At 35.3% G+C, this 18,668-nt stretch overlaps 1 protein-coding gene across 10 annotated transcripts in view; it reads right to left on the reverse strand.

The window, feature by feature from the left end:
* Positions 1–753: 753 nt before the first annotated feature.
* JAK2 (Janus kinase 2) overlaps positions 754–18,668 on the reverse strand; it is a 155,614-nt gene continuing 137,699 nt past the window's right edge. For all 10 annotated transcript variants that reach the window (XM_074017539.1, XM_074017535.1, XM_065530593.1 and 7 more), the window contains 3 exons: positions 12,063–12,180; positions 2,366–2,479; positions 754–2,124 (listed from right to left, as the gene is read on the reverse strand). In XM_074017539.1, the coding sequence (XP_073873640.1) occupies positions 2,017–2,124; positions 2,366–2,479; positions 12,063–12,180 (340 nt within the window). In that variant the 3' untranslated portion in view covers positions 754–2,016. The remainder of the gene's footprint in view (positions 2,125–2,365; positions 2,480–12,062; positions 12,181–18,668) is intronic.

The raw sequence follows: 18,668 nt of genomic DNA on the forward strand, positions 1-18,668 counted from the left end.
AATGTGAAAAAATATTTTGGCATTAACTGCTACGATAATTACTTACCTGTTTCTTGTACAAAACCAACTTAATAGCTACAGGGTTAGCTTATTTTTATGTGTAGTCAGAATCAAAATGGAAAACTTTACGAAACCTCAATGAAAAGAAGTCTCTTGGAAACTTGGAATTTTATAATAAGGTAGTCATCCCATTTTAAAAACAAGAATGTACATGTGGGATTCTTTATATAAAACTAAAAGATGAAGCATTTTTAAAAAACTTTAAGAAAAGTTAGTTCACATCTTGTTTTAAAAAACAGAATGTTAGAGATCCTTGAGAAGAACCTACTTTTAAGTATGTACTTAAGTTTTAGTATGAAAATCTGAAATCAAGCATATTATATGATAGGCTATTTTTCACTTGCAAGGTAGTAAAATGGAAAATCTCTTAACTGTGTTGCATATACAAATCCTTCAGGAGTCTTTACAAATTAAATAAAAATTAAATTTTCAAAAAAATCTAAAATCTTTTTTAAAACCTAATTCACTGTCATTTTAGATTATTTCTGCATCCAGAACTATTAAAATGCTTTAAGTATAATGAATGTAAAAAACATTTCTTCCTTTTCCTTCCCTTCAACCCAAAATGAGAAGTCTTCAGTACAAGTTTTAAAAAAGTAGAACATACCACTAAAAATAAAGTAAGAAACTATTTTCTTTTTAATCAAAATAGCAAGTATTTTAAGTTTTGTATAAATAACCCACACACACACGAAAAACCCACCATATTTTATTTTAGGTATGGTGTCTAAAGTGGAGTAGCAATATAACAAATGACAACAACGAACAACCCCTTATACTTAATTGGAAAGATGTATGCTCTCATTTTTCTTAAAGATACACATTATGAATTTTCTACTGGCATTCTTGAATAAAATTAACAAGCATACTTTTTCACTTACCTCATTTTCCCTCTAAAAAGGAAATAAATCTCTTCTATGACTGCAACGCAAAGTTCTGAAACCCCTCAAATATACAATCTTTAGGAAAAAATTCTTAACCTGCTACACTTCTTAATGTGCTATCCATTTTAAAAACAATATATTTTATGGCTTATGCTTAAATTTAATTCATGAGCATAGATCTCAGAGATTGAAGAATCTTATTGGCAGTCAGCAGCTCAAAGGATGACAATGTTCCTCACATTCTTAATCTCAACATTTTAAAAGAAAACTGTTCACAGTAGTCTTAGAAAAATTTGGAGATAGTTCCATTTAAAAAACACATTCACCACAAATAGATACAAGGGAAACCATAAGAAAATAGATTATATCTTTGTAAGCTTGTTTCATTTCAAAATGTATTCTTTAGGGTCAGGGAAATTTCCTATAGAAATAAAACTAGACATTTGTTCCCTTTACTTGAAAAATATTTACAGTACACAAGCTAAAAGTATACACCTGCTTATAATGCTGGCCAGTGATATAAGTGAACAAGGACACAAAGGTACTTATTCAATTATCTGAACATCTAATTTGTTTGTATAGTGAAGTAGTTATAGATAAACTATGGAAAAATTAGAAAACAGTATTAATGAACACCAGCCCTCATGTGTATAAAACATCACACAAGATGCCAAGGTATTATACATCCACTGTGGTAAAAACTATACATACATATTCTGTGCATCTTTAACATCACAAAATTTACATAATAATTTTTTCACATCTCAAAAAGCTGAGTTGAAAAAGTCTTTTTTTTTTCTTTTGCCAGACATGAGTGATGTTAACTGACAATGTTTAAGAAACTTCTTACAAAACTCCTTGCTAAGGAATTCTCATTAATGTCTTTTACTGGTGACCTCATGAAGAAAAACTTACTAAACTTTGAAAGTTTTGAGCAGATATTTTCACATCTTTGCTGGCTAGCATCATGATTTATATAATAATGATATATGTAATAATAGTCCACAGCAATGTGAAATAGAAAACTTTGTTCTATAAATATACTTTGTTCTCAGAATGAAGGACATTTCTTTCATCCAGCCATGTTATCCCTTATTTGATCCACTCGAAGAGCTAGATCTCTAAAGGAGGGGCGTAGATTTACATTATTGTTCCAGCATTCTGTCATGATCATATAAATCTGTAAAGGAGAAAATAAACCAAAATTACAAGGAACACTAAGGACCATCTTTTAATTGGTGGAAGACATTAATTTTCAATACAGGGTACATGTCATAACTATGCCTTGTTCCACAGTCATCTGATTATGCTGTTTATCTGGAAGCTCCGCAAATTAAATTTCAGAAAGTGAACTGAAGTCTTTGAGTAAAAAGTAAAATAAAATGCATGATTACCATGGATTTAAAAAAAAAAATGTTTACCTCATCTGGGCATCCATCTGGTCTTGGTAATCTTCCATTATTCTTCAAAAGTTCTATCAAATGGAACACGATCATCTGTCCTTGTTTATCATTGCCAATCATACGCATAAATTCCTAAAACAAACCCATTTTCAATATTTTTTGTACATTTAATTTGTAGCAAAATTATTTCTCAGTTTCCTCCAGTCAATGGGAAAAATTTAGTATATGTGTGCTTTTGTATGTTTTCAAACCTTTTCAAAAGAGGCTACTTTTAGGATCAAAAACATAAGGCTGTTAAATATGGAACTTCTATAATTTCCATTTCCATAGCTGTAATAAACACCACAAATCCACTGAGAAGGGCTCAAAACACATGAACTAAAAACATATTTCCTTTGAGTTTTTTGTTGTTAAAAAACTCACATTTTTATATTATATTTCAATTGAAATAAAAACGAATATAAAACAATATAAGAAAAAATGAATAAGTATAAATGCAACAGAAAACTTTCATATGTCAAAGTTTATAAAATTAAAATCTGAATTATAAGCTAGGAAAGGCTGGGCGCGGTGGCTCAAGCCTGTAATCCCAGCACTTTGGGAGGCCAAGACGGGCGGATCACGAGGTCAGGAGATCAAGACCATCCTGGCTAACACGGTGAAACCCCATCTCTACTAAAAAATACAAAAAACTAGGCGGGCGAGGTGGCGGGCGCCTGTAGTCCCAGCTACTTGGGAGGCTGAGACAGGAGAATGGCGTAAACCCGGGAGGCGGAGCTTGCAGTGAGCCCAGATCCGGCCACTGCACTCCAGCCTGGGTGACAGAGCAAGACTCCGTCTCAAAAAAAAAAAAAAAAAAAAAAAAAACTTAATCATTTACTTATTTTCAATATAGAGAGATCTTATAAATTGGTAAAAAAAAAAAAATATATATATATATATAAAGATAGGCAAATCACAGAACACATACTTCACATATATACATACTCGCCCGAAACACCCAACAAATACATAGTCAATCACATTAATAAAAGAAATGGAAATTAAAATATATATAACCTCTCCCCTATCAACTTGGCAAAAGTACATAAAAATATAATGACCAATACTGGCAAATGATGAAATGTACATCCCTATGCATTGCTGCTGAGATATAATCTGGCACAGCTTTTCTAGAAAGCATTTTGGAATTAAAACCTTTAAAATAGTTCATAACTTTTATTTTTATTCTAAGATACTTACCAGAGATAAATATAAATATGCATGAGGATATTCACTATGTTCACTAAAGTGTTACTTAAATGACTGAAGAATGGAAAATGATTGTTCAGACATATATAGCCTTATGATGGAATGCTACTCAGCAATTAGAAAACACATTTGCAGTACATTTTCCTAATATAGTAAATTATCCATGCTGTAATACTTCATGAAACAGCAGGAGAGCAAACTGCACAGTATGACCTTAATTTTATAAAATAATACATATTTATATATAAAAGTGAACTTTTATAAAAGTTATAAAAGTTTCATTTAATTTTTTGTATATACTTTTATACACAAAATAAAAAGAAGCCTGAAAGATAACATACTACAGTATTAAGGTGGTCTTCTCTGAGTAATTGCATTAGAGATGATTTTTATTTTTTCATACTTTTCCATATTAAAAAAATTCTATGATGACCCAGAGAAAAATTACTTTGGAAGGTTTATTTTAACTTATGCAATAATTCCTACAATGAATGAGCTAACTGGATTTAATAAAAATAATATTAAGAGACTATACTAAGTTTCCCAATACTCCCTTTTTAAAAAATTCAAGCTACTTTGTGAATAAGTTTGGGGTTATTTTGTTGGATATTGCCTTAAAAATAAGCAATAAGAGCTCTAAAATAAGTCCTAGGCTTACTGTTCTTTGGATAAATCCTTTCTTATGTTAAAAAACTTCAATGTGGCTGTCTAGGAAACCGCGGCATCGGCGGACAGGGGCTGGCGGCCAGAGCTGGGCAGGGGGCGGAGGTGGGGGCTTGGCTGTCTCCAGGGCTGCCACACAGAGCGCGGGCTTCGTGGCATGGACATACCTGTTTGTTTCTAATGTGGCTGTAGTTGGCATTCTATCCCATACCAAGATACCTTTTGTGATGAAGAAACCGAGGCACAGAGGGATTAAGTAGCCTGCTCAAGATCACACAGCTAACTAAAAGTGAATCAGAAAAATAAAGAACCAGCATCAAATTTGAAGTGGCCACAAATTCTATTAAAGCAGAATAAATAGTGTGAACCATAAAAGAGAACCAGTTTCCTCTTTACTCTGCAATTTAGAAGAAAAATTTTCATCCAAGGACAGATCAGAAGATGGCCGAATAGGAACAGCTCCAGCCTCCAGCTCCCAGCGTGAGCGACACAGAAGATGGGTGATTTCTGCATTTTCCACTGAGGTGTAGACCGACACCTAACACCTCACACGGCTGGGTACACCCCTGAGATGAAGATTCCAGAGCAAGAATCAGACAGCAGCACTCGCTGTTCAGCAATATTCTATCTTCTGCAGCCTCCGCTGCTGATACCCAGGCAAACAGGGTCTGGAGTGGACCTCAAGCAATCTCCAACAGATGTACAGCTGAGGGTCCTGACTGTTAGAAAGAAAACTAACAAACAGAAAGGACACCCACACCAAAACTCCATCAGTACGTCACCAGCATAAAAGACCAAAGGCAGATAAAACCACAAAGATGGGGAAAAAGCAGTGCAGAAAAGCTGGATATTCAAAAAATCAGCGCATCTCCCCCTCCAAAGGAACGCAGCTCATCGCCAGCAACTGATCAAAGCTGGACAGAGAATGACTTCAACGAGTTGACAGAAGGCTTCTGTGGATCAAATTTCGCAGAGCTAAAGGAAGAACTACGTAACCAGCGCAAAGAAACTAAAAATCTTGAAAAAAGAATGGAAGAATGGATAACTAGAATAATCAATGCAGAGAAGGCCATAAACGAACTGAGAGAGATAAAAACCATGACACGGGAAATACGTGACAAATACACAAGCTTCACTAACCGACTCGATCAACTGGAAGAAAGAGTATCAATGATTGAAGATCAAATGAAGGAAATGAAACGAGAAGAGAAGTCTAGAGGAAAAAAAGGAAAAAGAAATTAACAAAGCCTCCAAGAAGTATGGGATTATGTGAAAAGACCAAATCTATGTCTGATTGGTGTGCCTGAAAGTGAGGGGGAATATGGAACCAAGTTGGAAAACACTCTTCAGGATATCATCCAAGAGAACTTCTCCAACCTAGTAAGGCAGGCCAACATTCAAATTGAGGAAATACAAAGAACGCCACAAAGATATTCCTTGAGAAGAGCAACCCCAAGACACATAATTGTCAGATTCACCAAAGTTGAAATGAAGGAAAAAATGTTAAGGGCAGCCAGAGAGAAAGGTCAGGTTACCCACAAAGGGAAGCCCATAAGACTAACAGCAGATCTCTCGGCAGAAACTCTATAAGCCAGAAGAGTGGGGGCCGATATTCAACATTCTTAAAGAAAAGAATTTTAAACCCAGAATTTCATATCCAGCCAAACTAAGTTTCATAAGTGAAGGGGAAATAAAATCCTTTACAGACAAGCAAATGCTTAGAGATTTTGTCACCACCAGGCCTGCCCTACAAGAGACCCTGAAGGAAGCACTAAACATGGAAAGGAACAACCAGTACCAGCCATTGGAAAAACATGCCAAAATGTAAAGACTATTGATGCTAGGAAGAAACTGCATCAACTAATGAGCAAAATAACCAGCTAATATCACAATGACAGGATCAAGATCACACATAACAATATTAACCTTAAATGTAAATGAACCAAATGGTCCAATTGAAAGACACAGATGGGCAAATTGGATAAAGAGTCAAGACCCATCAGTTTGCTGTATTCAGGAGACTCACATGCAGAGACACACATAGGCTCAACATAAAGGGATGGAGGAAGATCTACCAAGCAAATGGAGAACAAAAAAAGCAGGGGTTGCAATCCTAGTCTCTGATAAAACAGACTTTAAACCATCAAAGATCAAAAGAGACAAAGAAGGCCATTACATAATGGTAAAGGGATCAATTCAACAAGAAGAGCTAACTCCTAAATATATATGTGCCCAATACAGGAGCACCCAGATTCATAAACCATGTCCTTAGAGACTTACAAAAAGACTTAGACTCCCATACAATAACAATGGGAGACTTGAACACCCCACTGTCAACATTAGACAGATCAATGAGACAGAAAGTTAACAAGGATATCCAGGAATTGAACTCAACTCTCCACCAAGTGGACCTAATGGACATCTACAGAACTCTCCACCCCAAATCAACAGAATATACATTCTTCTCAGCACCACATCACACTTATTCCAAAATTGACCACATAGTTGGAAGTGAAGCACTCCTCAGCAAATGTAAATGAACACAAATTATAACAAACTGTCTCTCAGACCACAGTGCAATCGAACTAGAACTCAGGAGTAAGAAACTCAATCAAAACCGCTCAACTACATGGAAACTGAACAACCTGCTCCTGAATGACTACCGGGTACATAACGAAATGAAGGCAAAAATAAAGATGTTCTTTGATACCAATGAGAAAAAGATACAACATGCCAGAATCTCTGGGACACATTTAAAACAGTGTGTAGAGGGAAATTTATAGCACTAAGTGCCCACAAGAGAAAGCAGGAAAGATCTAAAATTGACACCCTAACATCACAATTAAAAGAACTAGAGAAGCAAGAGCAAACACATTCAAAAGCTAGCAGAAGGCAAGAAATAACTAAGATCAGAGCAGAACTGAAGGAGATAGAGACACAAAAAAACCCTCCAAAAAATCAATGATTCCAGGAGTTGGTTTTTTGAAAAGGTCAACAAAATTGATAGACCGCTAGCAAGACTAATAAAGAAGAGAGAAGAATCAAATAGACGCAATAAAAAATGATAGAGGGGATATCACCACCGACCCCACAGAAATACAAACTACTATCAGAGAATACTATAAACTCCTCTACGCAAATAAACTAGAAAACCTAGAAGAAATGGATAATTTCCTGGACACTTACACTCTCCCAAGACTAAACCAGGAAGAAGTTGAATCCCTGAATAGAACAATAGCAGGCTCTGAAATTGAGGCAATAATTAATAGCCTACCAACCAAAAAAAGTCCAGGACCAGATGGATTCACAGCCGAATTTTACTGGAGGTACAAGGAGGAGCTGGTACCATTCCTTCTGAAACTATTCCAATCAATAGAAAAAGAGGGAATCCTCCCTAACTCATTTTATGAGGCCAACATCATCCTGATACCAAAGCCTGGCATAGACACAACAAAAAAAGAGAATTTTAGACCAATATCCCTGATGAACATCGATGCAAAAATCCTCAATAAAAATACTGGCAAACTGAATCCAGCAGCACATCAAACAGCTTATCCACCATGATCAAGTGGGCTTCATCCCTGGGATGCAAGGCTGGTTCACCATACGCAAATCAAAAAACGTAATCCAGCATATAAACAGAACCAAAGACAAAACCCACATGATTATCTCAATAGATGCAGAAAAAGCCTTTGACAAAATTCAACAGCCCTTCATGCTAAAAACGCTCAATAAATTTGATATTGATGGAACGTATCTCAAAATAATAAGAGCTATTTATGACAGACTCACAGCCAATATCATACTGAGTGGGCAAAAACTGGAAGCATTCCCTTTGAAAACTGGCACAAGACAGGGATGCCCTCTCTCACCACTCCTATTCAAAATAGTGTTGGAAGTTCTGGCTAGGGCAATCAGGCAAGAGAAAGAAATCAAGGGTATTCAGTTAGGAAAAGAAGTAGTCAAATTGTCCCTGTTTGCAGATGACATGATTGTATATTTAGAAAACCCCATTGTCTCAGCCCAAAATCTCTTTAAGCTGATGAGCAACTTCAGCAAAGTCTCAGGATACAAAATTAATGTGCAAACATCACAAGCATTCTTATACACCAGTAACAGACAAACAGAGAGGCAAATCATGAATGAACTTCCATTCACAATTGCTTCAAAGAGAATAAAATACCTAGGAATCCAACTTACAAGGGATGTCAAGGACCTCTTCAAGGAGAACTACAAACCACTGCTCAGTGAAATAAAAGAGGACACAAACAAATGGAAGAACATACCATGCTCATGGATAGGAAGAATCAACATCGTGAAAATGGCCATACTGCCTAAGGTAATTTATAGATTCAATGCCACTCCCATCAAGCTACCAATGACTTTCTTCACAGAATTGGAAAAAACTGCTTTAAAGTTCATATGGAATCAGAAAAGATCCCGCATTGCCAAGACAATCCTAAGTCAAAAGAACAAAGCTGGAGGCATCATGCTACCTGACTTCAAACTATACTACAAGGCTACAGTAACCAAAACAGCATGGTACTGGTACCAAAACGGAGATATAGTCCAATGGAACAGAAGAGAGCCCTCAGAAATAATACCACACATCTACAGCTATAAAACCTGACAAAAACAAGAAATGGGGAAAGGGTTCCCTATTTAATAAATGGTTCTGGGAAAATTGGCTAGCCATAAGCAGAAAGCTGAAACTGGATCCTTTCCTTACTCCTTATATGAAAATTAATTCAAGATGGATTAGAGACTTAAATGTTAGACCTAAAACCATAAAAACCCTAGAAGAAAACCTAGGTAATATCATTCAGGACATAGGCATGGGCAAGGACTTCATGTCTAAAACACCAAAGGCAATGGCAACAAAAGCCAAAATTGACAAATGAGATCTAATTAAACTAAAGAGCTTCTGCACAGCAAAAGAAACTACCATCAGAGTGAACAGGCAACCTACAGAATGGGAGAACATTTTTGCAATCTACTCATCTGACAAAGGGCTAATAACCAGAATCTACAAAGAACTCAAACAAATTTACAAGAAAAAAACAACCCCATCAAAAAGTGGGCAAAGGATATTAACAGACATTTCTCAAAAGAAGACATGTATACAGCCAACAGGTACATAAAAAAATGCTCATCATCACTGTCCATCAGAGAAATGCAAATCAAAACCACAATGAGATACCATCTCACACCAGTTAGAATGGCAATCATTAAAAAGTCAGGAAACAACAGGTGCTGGAGAGAATGTGGAGAAATAGGAACACTTTTACACTGTTGGTGGGATTGTAAACTGGTTTAACCATTGTGGAAAACAGTATGGCGATTCCTCAAGGATCTAGAACTAGAAATACCATATGACCCAGACATCCCTTTACTGGGTATATACCCAAAGGATTATAAATAATGCTTCTATAAAGACACATGCACACGTATGTTTATTGCGGCACTATTCACAATAGCAAAGACTTGGAATCAACCCAAATGTCCATCAGTGACAGACTGGATTAAGAAAATGTGGCACATATATACCTTGGAATACTATGCAGCCATAAAAAAGGATGAGTTCGTGTCCTTTGTAGGGACATGGATGCAGCTGGAAACCATCATTCTCAGCAAACTATCACAAGAACAGAAAACCAAACACCGCATGTTCTCACTCATAGGTGGGAATTGAACAATGAGATCACTTGGACTCTGGAAGGGGAACATCACACACTGGGGCCTATTATGGGGAGGGGGGAGGGGGGAGGGATGGCATTGGGAGTTATACCTGATGTATATGACGAGTTGATAGGTGCTGACGAGTTGATGGGTGCAGCACACCTACATGGCACAAGTATACATATGAAACAAACCTGCACATTGTGCACATGTACCCTAGAACTTAAAGTATAATAAAAAATAAATAAATAAAATAAATAAATAACGTGAATAGAATTAAAGTTTTAGGCTGAGCACGATGACTCACGCCTGTAATCCCAGCACTTTGGGAGGCCAAGGCTGGCGGATCAAGAGGTCAGGAGTTCAAGACCAGCCTGGCCAACATGGTGAAACTCCATCTGTACAAAAATACAAAAAAACAAAAATTAAAAAAAAAAAATTCAATGTATGTTCTTGTCGATTTTGTCAAAGATCAATTGGCTATAAATATGTGGCTTTATTTCCGGGTTCTCTATTATGTTCCATTGGTTTATGTGTTTGTTTTTTACATGAGTACCATGATGCTTTTGTTACTGTAGCCTTATAATATAATTTGAAGTCAAGTAATGTGATGCTTCCAGCTTTGTTCTTTTTGCTTAGAATCGCTTTTGCTATTAGGGCTCTTTTTGGTTCCATGTGACTTTTAGGATTGTTTTTCCTAATTCTGTGGAAAAATGATATTGGCATTTTGATAGGAACTGCATTGAATCTGCAGATTGCTTTGGGCAGTATGGGAAAGGACACCCTTTTCAATAAATGGTGCTGGTAAATTGGATTGCCATATGCCGAAGAATGAAACTGGACCCATATTTATCACCATATACAAAAATTAACTCAAGATCGATTATAGACTTAACTGTAAGATCTGAAACTATAAAAATACTAGAAAAAAAAACCTAGGGAAAACTTTTATGGAAATGGGTATAAACAAAGAATGGCAAAGACCTCAAAAGCGTAGGCAACAAAACCAAAAACAGACAAATGAGACTTTATCAAACTAAAAAATTTCAGCATAGCAAAATAAATAATCAACAGAATGAACAGAAAGCCTGCAGAATAGGAGAAAATATTTGCAAATTTTGTATCTGATAAGGAACTACCATTCAGAATTTATAAGGAACTCAAGGAATTCAACCAAAACCCCCTAGTAATCGTGTTAAAAACTGGACAAAGGAGATCAGTAGACATTTTTCAAAAGAAGACACCCAAAAGGACAAGAGGCATATGAAAAAATGCTAATCACCAGAGAAATGCAAATTAAAATTACAATGAGATATGCCTTATTCCAGTCAGAATGACAAAAAAAAAAAAGAGAAAAAAATTACCACAGTGAGATATGTCTTACTCCAGTCAGAATGGGAAGAAAAAAAAAAAGAGAGAGAGAGAGAAAATAACAGATGTTGGCAAGAGTGTGGAGAAAAGGGAACTCTTATACACTGTTGCTGGGAATGTACATTTATACAACCTCTATGGAAAACATAAAGATTCCTGAGAGACCCAAAAGTAGAACTACCATTTGATCCAGCATTTCCACTATGGGGTATCTACCTGAAGGAAAAGAAATGACTGTATCAAAAAGATACCTCCACCTGTATGTTTATTGCAGCATTATTCACAAAAGCAAAGACATGGAATCAACCTAAGTGTCCATCAATAGATGACTGGATAAAGAAGATGTGGTATACATACCCAATGGAATACTACTCCGCCATAAAAACAAATGAAATTATGTCTTTGGTAGCAACATGGATGGAGGTAATTATCTTAAGTGAAACAAATCAGCCATAGAAAGACAAATACCACATGTTCTCACTTATAAGTGGGAGCTATATAATGTATACACATGGACGTAGAATGTGGAATGACAGACAATGGAGACTTGGAAGGGTGAGCCATTGGTGGGGTAGATGCTGAGAAATTATTTAAGGGTACAATGTATGTTATTAAGGTGGTAGATACCTTAAAAGCTCTGAGTTCACCACTATGCAATGTATGCATGTAGCAAAATTGTAATTGTACCCCATAATTTATAAAAATCAAACGAACAAACAAAAAACTGAAAGTAAATAAAAAGCACACTGACCGCTGGTGGACTTTTACTCTTCTCAATGTATGTGAAAAGTTCATACAGAACCACTCCAAAGCTCCAAACATCTGAGGCCACAGAAAACTTGCTCTCTGTCAGTGATTCTGGAGCATACCTGTAATATATGAAGAACACGTAAAAGACAGTTAATTTGATATGTGGACTCTTGATTTTACCTGCAAATCATTGTATAAATAAATTTTTAAAAAGTGTAGAGAAAAGAGTTATCACAGCAGGCCTGAGGCTTCTATGATTAAAAGGACCTTTTTGCCTGGCACCTGTGAGCTTAGATTTCAGGAGGGATTCAACAATTCCCTGAATAAGAGTGACTCACTATGCCTAGATTATTTGTGCAAATAATACGGTTTATACTAACATCTACTTTTCTTCTGGGAGTCTGTAAGTTTAGTATGTGCCAGGCAGAGAGTGCCTAATTTTGCTTTGTGTTATTTTCCTATAATGAATCATAACCATGAATATGGATATATGCTGAGTCCTGTGAGTCTTCCTAGCAAATCGTCAACCTGGGGGTGGTCTTGGGAACCTCTGACATAGGAAGATAAGTAAAATCCAAAGAAATTTATTTTTGTCTCTATAGACAGCACCAAGGTTAACTACAGGGTACCTTCTAAGAAGTGAAAATAAGCTGCCCTTTGCAAGTTAAGCTTTAAATGAATCCATATAAGTATCCTGCAGAAAAAAAAAAAAAAAAAAAGGTTCCAAGGCAAGACTTAAAGCTGTAAAAGAAAAAACCTGTTAATCAGAAGAGGGGGTGACTATGAGAAGGAATACAGAAAGTGAAAAGTCACAGAAATGGTGCCATTGTTCACTCAAGCATTAACACTATCCAAGGGAAAGTTTTGGCCCAGTGGACTGGGAGTATCATGGTTCCATTGCTAAGTTTATCTTTATTATAGACACAGCTACAGAGATGTGTTTTGGACTGATGAGATTAAAAATGTGAATTACATAGGTTTAATCTCTCCTTCAAAATACCATTTAAGTTTCCTTATTTCCACAAATCCTTCCCTCCCTACTCCAGGTCTTATTGCCCTCAGGCCATAGGTTTCCTATAGTACTGGCTGTCCACACTACATAATTAAACACCCTAATGCTATATTCTTTTTATATTTAGTCTTTACAAATTTTACATATCTAGTTATGTTAGTATCAAATGTATGTTAATTTTATCCGACAAGGGGAAAGTAATGTTCTTGAAGACAGCACTATTCCCTCACTCCTTGTAAAATACGCTTTTCCTCTGGTTTTCATATAGCACTCATTGTAATTTCCCGCACATTTCCACAGCTGTTTTTTTCTGTCTGTTCTATCACATATGTAAGGGTAAATACAAATTTAAAAAGAAACAAAATTAATTCCCCCTGTTGAAAATAAGAAAAGAAAGACTCTTCCTTCTTTGTTCTTAGAGCATTCAGAAAACTTGCAAATTCTTTATCTTTTTGAAATGTATGAAAATCTTTTAAAAATCTCTTGCTTCAAAGCCTCTTGCCAGCTTTATGGCATGAATGACCCATGAATGTCTTTCTCAAGAACCTGTAACCATCTCTTGGGAATACAGTCATCAAGGAAGATAGCGCCCTTAATCCCAGTTTCTGTGGGAGCGTAGAAGCCTCACTTCAGCAGGGGCCTCCTTCCAAGCTGCAAAACTATCTCCTGTCATGAAGATATGAAAAGTGTTTTTCTACCTTTATATAAAACCAATTAGCAAAGTCACTCCAATTAGCAAGTGAATTTAGAATAAACTACGTATGCGACAAATAGTGCTGTCAAGTCTTACTTGAGGACTAGTTAATGTTTATCCTAAGAACTTCAATGAAAGGGATTGTTATATCAGGTTGGCTATATAAAAGGGTAAGATTTCCTTCTGTCTTTGCAATCTCTTAGGGGACTACTTGTGATACACATCACATCCTGCTCTAATGCTTACTCAATCATAAAATTGTTTTCCTTCTCTTCTATCTTTGTGGAAAGGTTTCCTGGGTTGGGAGATTTTGTTTTCCATTATACTTTTCCAACACTACTCTTTTCTGCCTCTTCTAATTTGAAGATTTCCCAAGGTCTCATCATCAGATTTATTCCTCTCTTGGTTAAAAGCTTTCCCTTAGATAGTATCATCCACCTATATACTAAAGTCTCCCAAATTTATAACCATATCTTTGAACTTTCTTTAGTGCTCCAGACTTTCAGAACATTTCCACATTAAAGATCTATAGGCAAACAGAATTCCAACCTCTTTCCAAAACTTGATTACTTTATGTTTCTTATGCAGTAAATAGCATCACAATCTATTTAACTGCTCAAGCTGAAAATCTTAATTATTTTTGACTCATCTTTCACTCCAGTGTCTAATGACCCACCAAGTCCCTTTAGAGTATAGCTTAGAAATATCTCAAATCAGTCTCCTAACCCATCGTTACAGTTTAGGTCACATCCTTATCTCATGACTAGTACAGAGGTCATCAAACAAGGTGAAGAATAATGTACGAAGATCATCCGATGGGTACTTCTGTAGTAAAAAGAGTATAAGGATCCTCTAGGAGTCCAAAATCCTGTTTCACCAATGTTTTAAAACATTTAAGTAGAGGCACTGTTTTCCCCTAGTTATTAGCATCAACCCCTAGGACATGCCATAACATATTGTTAGCTTAAAACAAAAGAGCATTTTTGAACAAGAAAAACAATATAGATAACAAAGTTTCTTTTAAATGAAATTGAGTTTTTAAAAAAATGATATGATGGGCCAAATCCTGTGAATAAAAATTATGTGAGTTCTTTCAGACTTCAGATTTAGTGTTTGCTATGTGTCTCCTCCAAAATTCAGGGTGTCAATGTGATGGTATTAACAGGTGGGGCCTTTAAGAGATGATTAGGCCATGAGGGCTTCTCCCTCATGAATAAGATGAAGGCCCTTTTGAGAGGCTTCATGCAGCATTTGGCCCCTCTTGCCCTTCCACTTTTGTCCATGTGAGGACGTGGCGTTCCTCCTCTCTGAAGGATGCAGCAGCAAGGCTCAATCTTGGAAAGCAGAGAGCAGCTCTCACCAGACGCCTGAACCTGCCAGCACCTTTTTCATGGACTCCTAACCTCTAGAAGTGTGAGAAATAAATTTCTGTTCTTTATAAATTATCCATTGTCAGGTATTCTGTTATAGCAGCATAAAAGCACTAAGACAGTGTTTATTATTCACTAAGTTAGCTAAAACCTATTTTATTAACTCATATTCCAAAATATTTACACAAAATTTAATGAACTTCATTGCATTGTATAAAATATTTATTCTACTTGCAAATATAAAAATAAAACTATATGCTAATTGCCTGATTTGATTTTAGCAGTATATATTTTTAGGAAAATTTTGATCATGATGAAAAATAAGTTATTTCTGATTTTCATATAAGTTGCTTCTAATTATTCCCCAAAGTCATACATCAGTATTCACTTCCTACCTTCCCCTAACACATTTACTGAAGGAATAACCATGTCTTTTACCATATACCCTACACTTCATAAGTTATAATCTTAGTCATATTTTACTCTGTATTATTTATTGCAAATTAAGTAATGAGAAATTATGTTTTCATAATATGAAATTAATTATGCCAGATATGTATCATCTTAAGCTTATCCTGACTGCCCTCATGATTTTTTCACATGTATAGGCAGAGATACAGGTCCCAGGCTTTCATTATGACAAATAATACAAAATTATACATGAAAGTACATAATTTTCTATGTAAAATTAGAAAGGAACCTTGGAAGGAAGGAGCTCTGGATATGCTTCACTGGCTTCATAATAAACATACCTCCATGCATTTGTTCTGTCATTTATTTCTCAGGTTTTAAATCACATATTACTAATATAGTCAGTGACTTGAAAAATGAAGTCCGAGTTTTCCTGCCAGAAATTAAGTGTCATTTGTTTGATGCCTGGCATTACCAAATGGGTTGTATGAAGGACATTCTTCACAAAATCTACTCAACCTTTGAGGTAGCTCAGAGGTTTGCTATGTTTAAATCATATATTTAAAACATAAAATGTTAATAATAATGTATTAATAATATTCTATTTTTCCAAACTTTTCTGAATGTATTAGTTTAAACAAGATACCTCCACGTGAAAGTGTAACATATAGTTGGAATTAATTTTAAAAACTTTTTGGTACACTTTTCATAAATTGAGAAAACAGATGAACCTGATGACTGGTTAGTAAACTCATTTTTGAAAGTCAAGTGGTTTTAATTCTCTGCTTTTAATAAAATTGAAAAATAATGGATCTTATTGAATGAAACTGCCAAATAACATAATTTTAATGGTATATTACTGTACTTTTTTCCTACATATCTCAGAAGGAGTCATAGAAATGAATGATACTGTTAAAACTCCTTCCATTCATGTCCACTTATTTACACAAACAAGTTTTCTCAGTGTTGACATCTGTAAAGTGCAAAATGAACGCAGATTTATGCTTAATCTTGTCCCATTATAGAAATAAATAATATTCACCCAAGGATATACAAACCAATTGGAGGGGAGGGATTGCTCTATTCACCAATAAAATTTTTAAAGCAATTATCCAAATGTGTTATTTACATTGCTTTGGAAAACTGTATCCTAGTAACTTCAATGATAACCCAGAAGAAAAATGTGAATAGTTACAAGTTTGTTGGTCACAGGAAAATTTTTAATTAATTTCAACTTATATACCTATTTTGGTTACAAAGAAAATAGGTGATCATAAGATTATCCAAATACAAAATGTAACACATTATGCAAAATTTGGAATGAGAAGGGAAATGGAAATACAATTTTAAAGAGAAAAAGGAATGATACAAAGTTTGTAAAAAAAAGAAAAAAGTCTGTTCATATATATTTTTAAGTGGGTGATAAGTGGGTATCAAATTGATGCACAATTTATTTTGAGATGGAGTCTTGCTCTATCGCCCAGGCTAGAGGTGCAGTGGCGAGGTCTCGGCTCACTGTGAGCACCATTTAGATTCAGTTGGACACATTTAAAAGATTGACATAGCTGCTATTTAAATGTCAATATTTAAAATACATTATAACTACTTAAACTTAAAAAAAATTAGCTATCAATTTAAAAATGTATGAGGATGTGGTTTTTCAAAATTCTTTTAGTGAGTATATATACTTAAAAGGTTTGAAAACCAATGACCTAGATCCTTGTAAAATCTGTCTAATTAGCTGTTTCTCTACTATTAGCCTCTCCTTAATACAATGTCCCCTCTTCGTCGGTAGTTCTCAAAGCTTTTGATCTCAGGCTTCCCTGTACACTCTTAAAAATTACTGGGGTTGCCAAAAAACTTTTGTTTCTGTGAGTTAGATCTACCAGTATTTACCATATTAAATATTAAAGCTAATAAAATATAAAAGTGTTTATTAATTTATCTAAAAACCATTACCTGTTAACATAAATAATGTATTTTATGAAAAATAACTATTTCCAAAATAAACTTTGATAAGAGTCACATTGTTTTATATTTTTGCAAGTTTCTTTAATGTTTGGTTAAATAGAAAACATATCTTGTTGCCTCTGGAAGACTATACTTATGAAAAAATGAGTGAAAAGAGCAAATAACATCCATTATTATGAAAATACTTTTTACTTCACAGACATCCTAAAAGGGAGTCCCAGAGGTCCCCACACTTTCAGAACTGCTGTTCTATAATAAAAGTAGAGCTATCTTTCTAAAATGTGAATCTCACCATGTTATTCCACTGGATAAAGCCTCTGATTTCCCACCTTACACACTGTCTACTAAAGAACGTCTGAACTCATTAACGTGGTCTACTGGGTTTGTGGTAGTCCATGTACACTGCTATAACAGAGTACCTGACAATGGATAATTTATAAACAAATTTATTTCTCACACTTCTGGAGGTTGGGAGTCCATGATAAAGGTGCTGGCAGGTTCAGGTGTGTGGTGAGGGCTGCTCTCTGCTTCCAAGGGGAGCCTTGTTGCCGCATCTTTCAGAGGAGAGGAACGCCGTGTCCTCACATGGACGAAAGTAGAGGTCAAGAGGGGCCAAATGCTGCATGAAGCCTCTTATAAGGGCCTTAATCCCATTCATGAGGGAGAGGCCAACTCAACCAATCATTGAAATGTCATCTTAGTTATCTTACATAAACCTTCAGCTGAATTACTTGTACTGTTATGTTTTCCCATTACCTTAATTATTGTACTTACACACTACATTGCAATGATTTGATTATACATTTGATTTTTCCTAATTATGAGCTCTTAAAGGGAAGGGGCTATGGGTAGTGGACCTGTCAGTTGAATTTGCCTATCACATCAAACTTTTCTTTTTAGTTCAGCCTTCCAACTAAGGGACAGTCCTTCTTTTCTGATGCGAATCCTATCTTCATATCCCTAGCTCCCTGTATAGTATTTGGAGCACAGTAGAGTCTTAATATGTATTAGCTTGTATTCGTTAAGTATACCCAAATCTCTGGTTCTTCATATACAAATATTTCTTGATTGTCAGCTAATTTTAACCTCTTTAATTTTTCATTCTGAAAACAATAAAAAGAATTAAATTCATGTATCACTGGAGATATG

The sequence above is a fragment of the Macaca fascicularis genome, chromosome 15 (genome assembly GCF_037993035.2).
Source record: "Macaca fascicularis isolate 582-1 chromosome 15, T2T-MFA8v1.1".
NCBI lineage: Eukaryota > Metazoa > Chordata > Mammalia > Primates > Cercopithecidae > Macaca > Macaca fascicularis.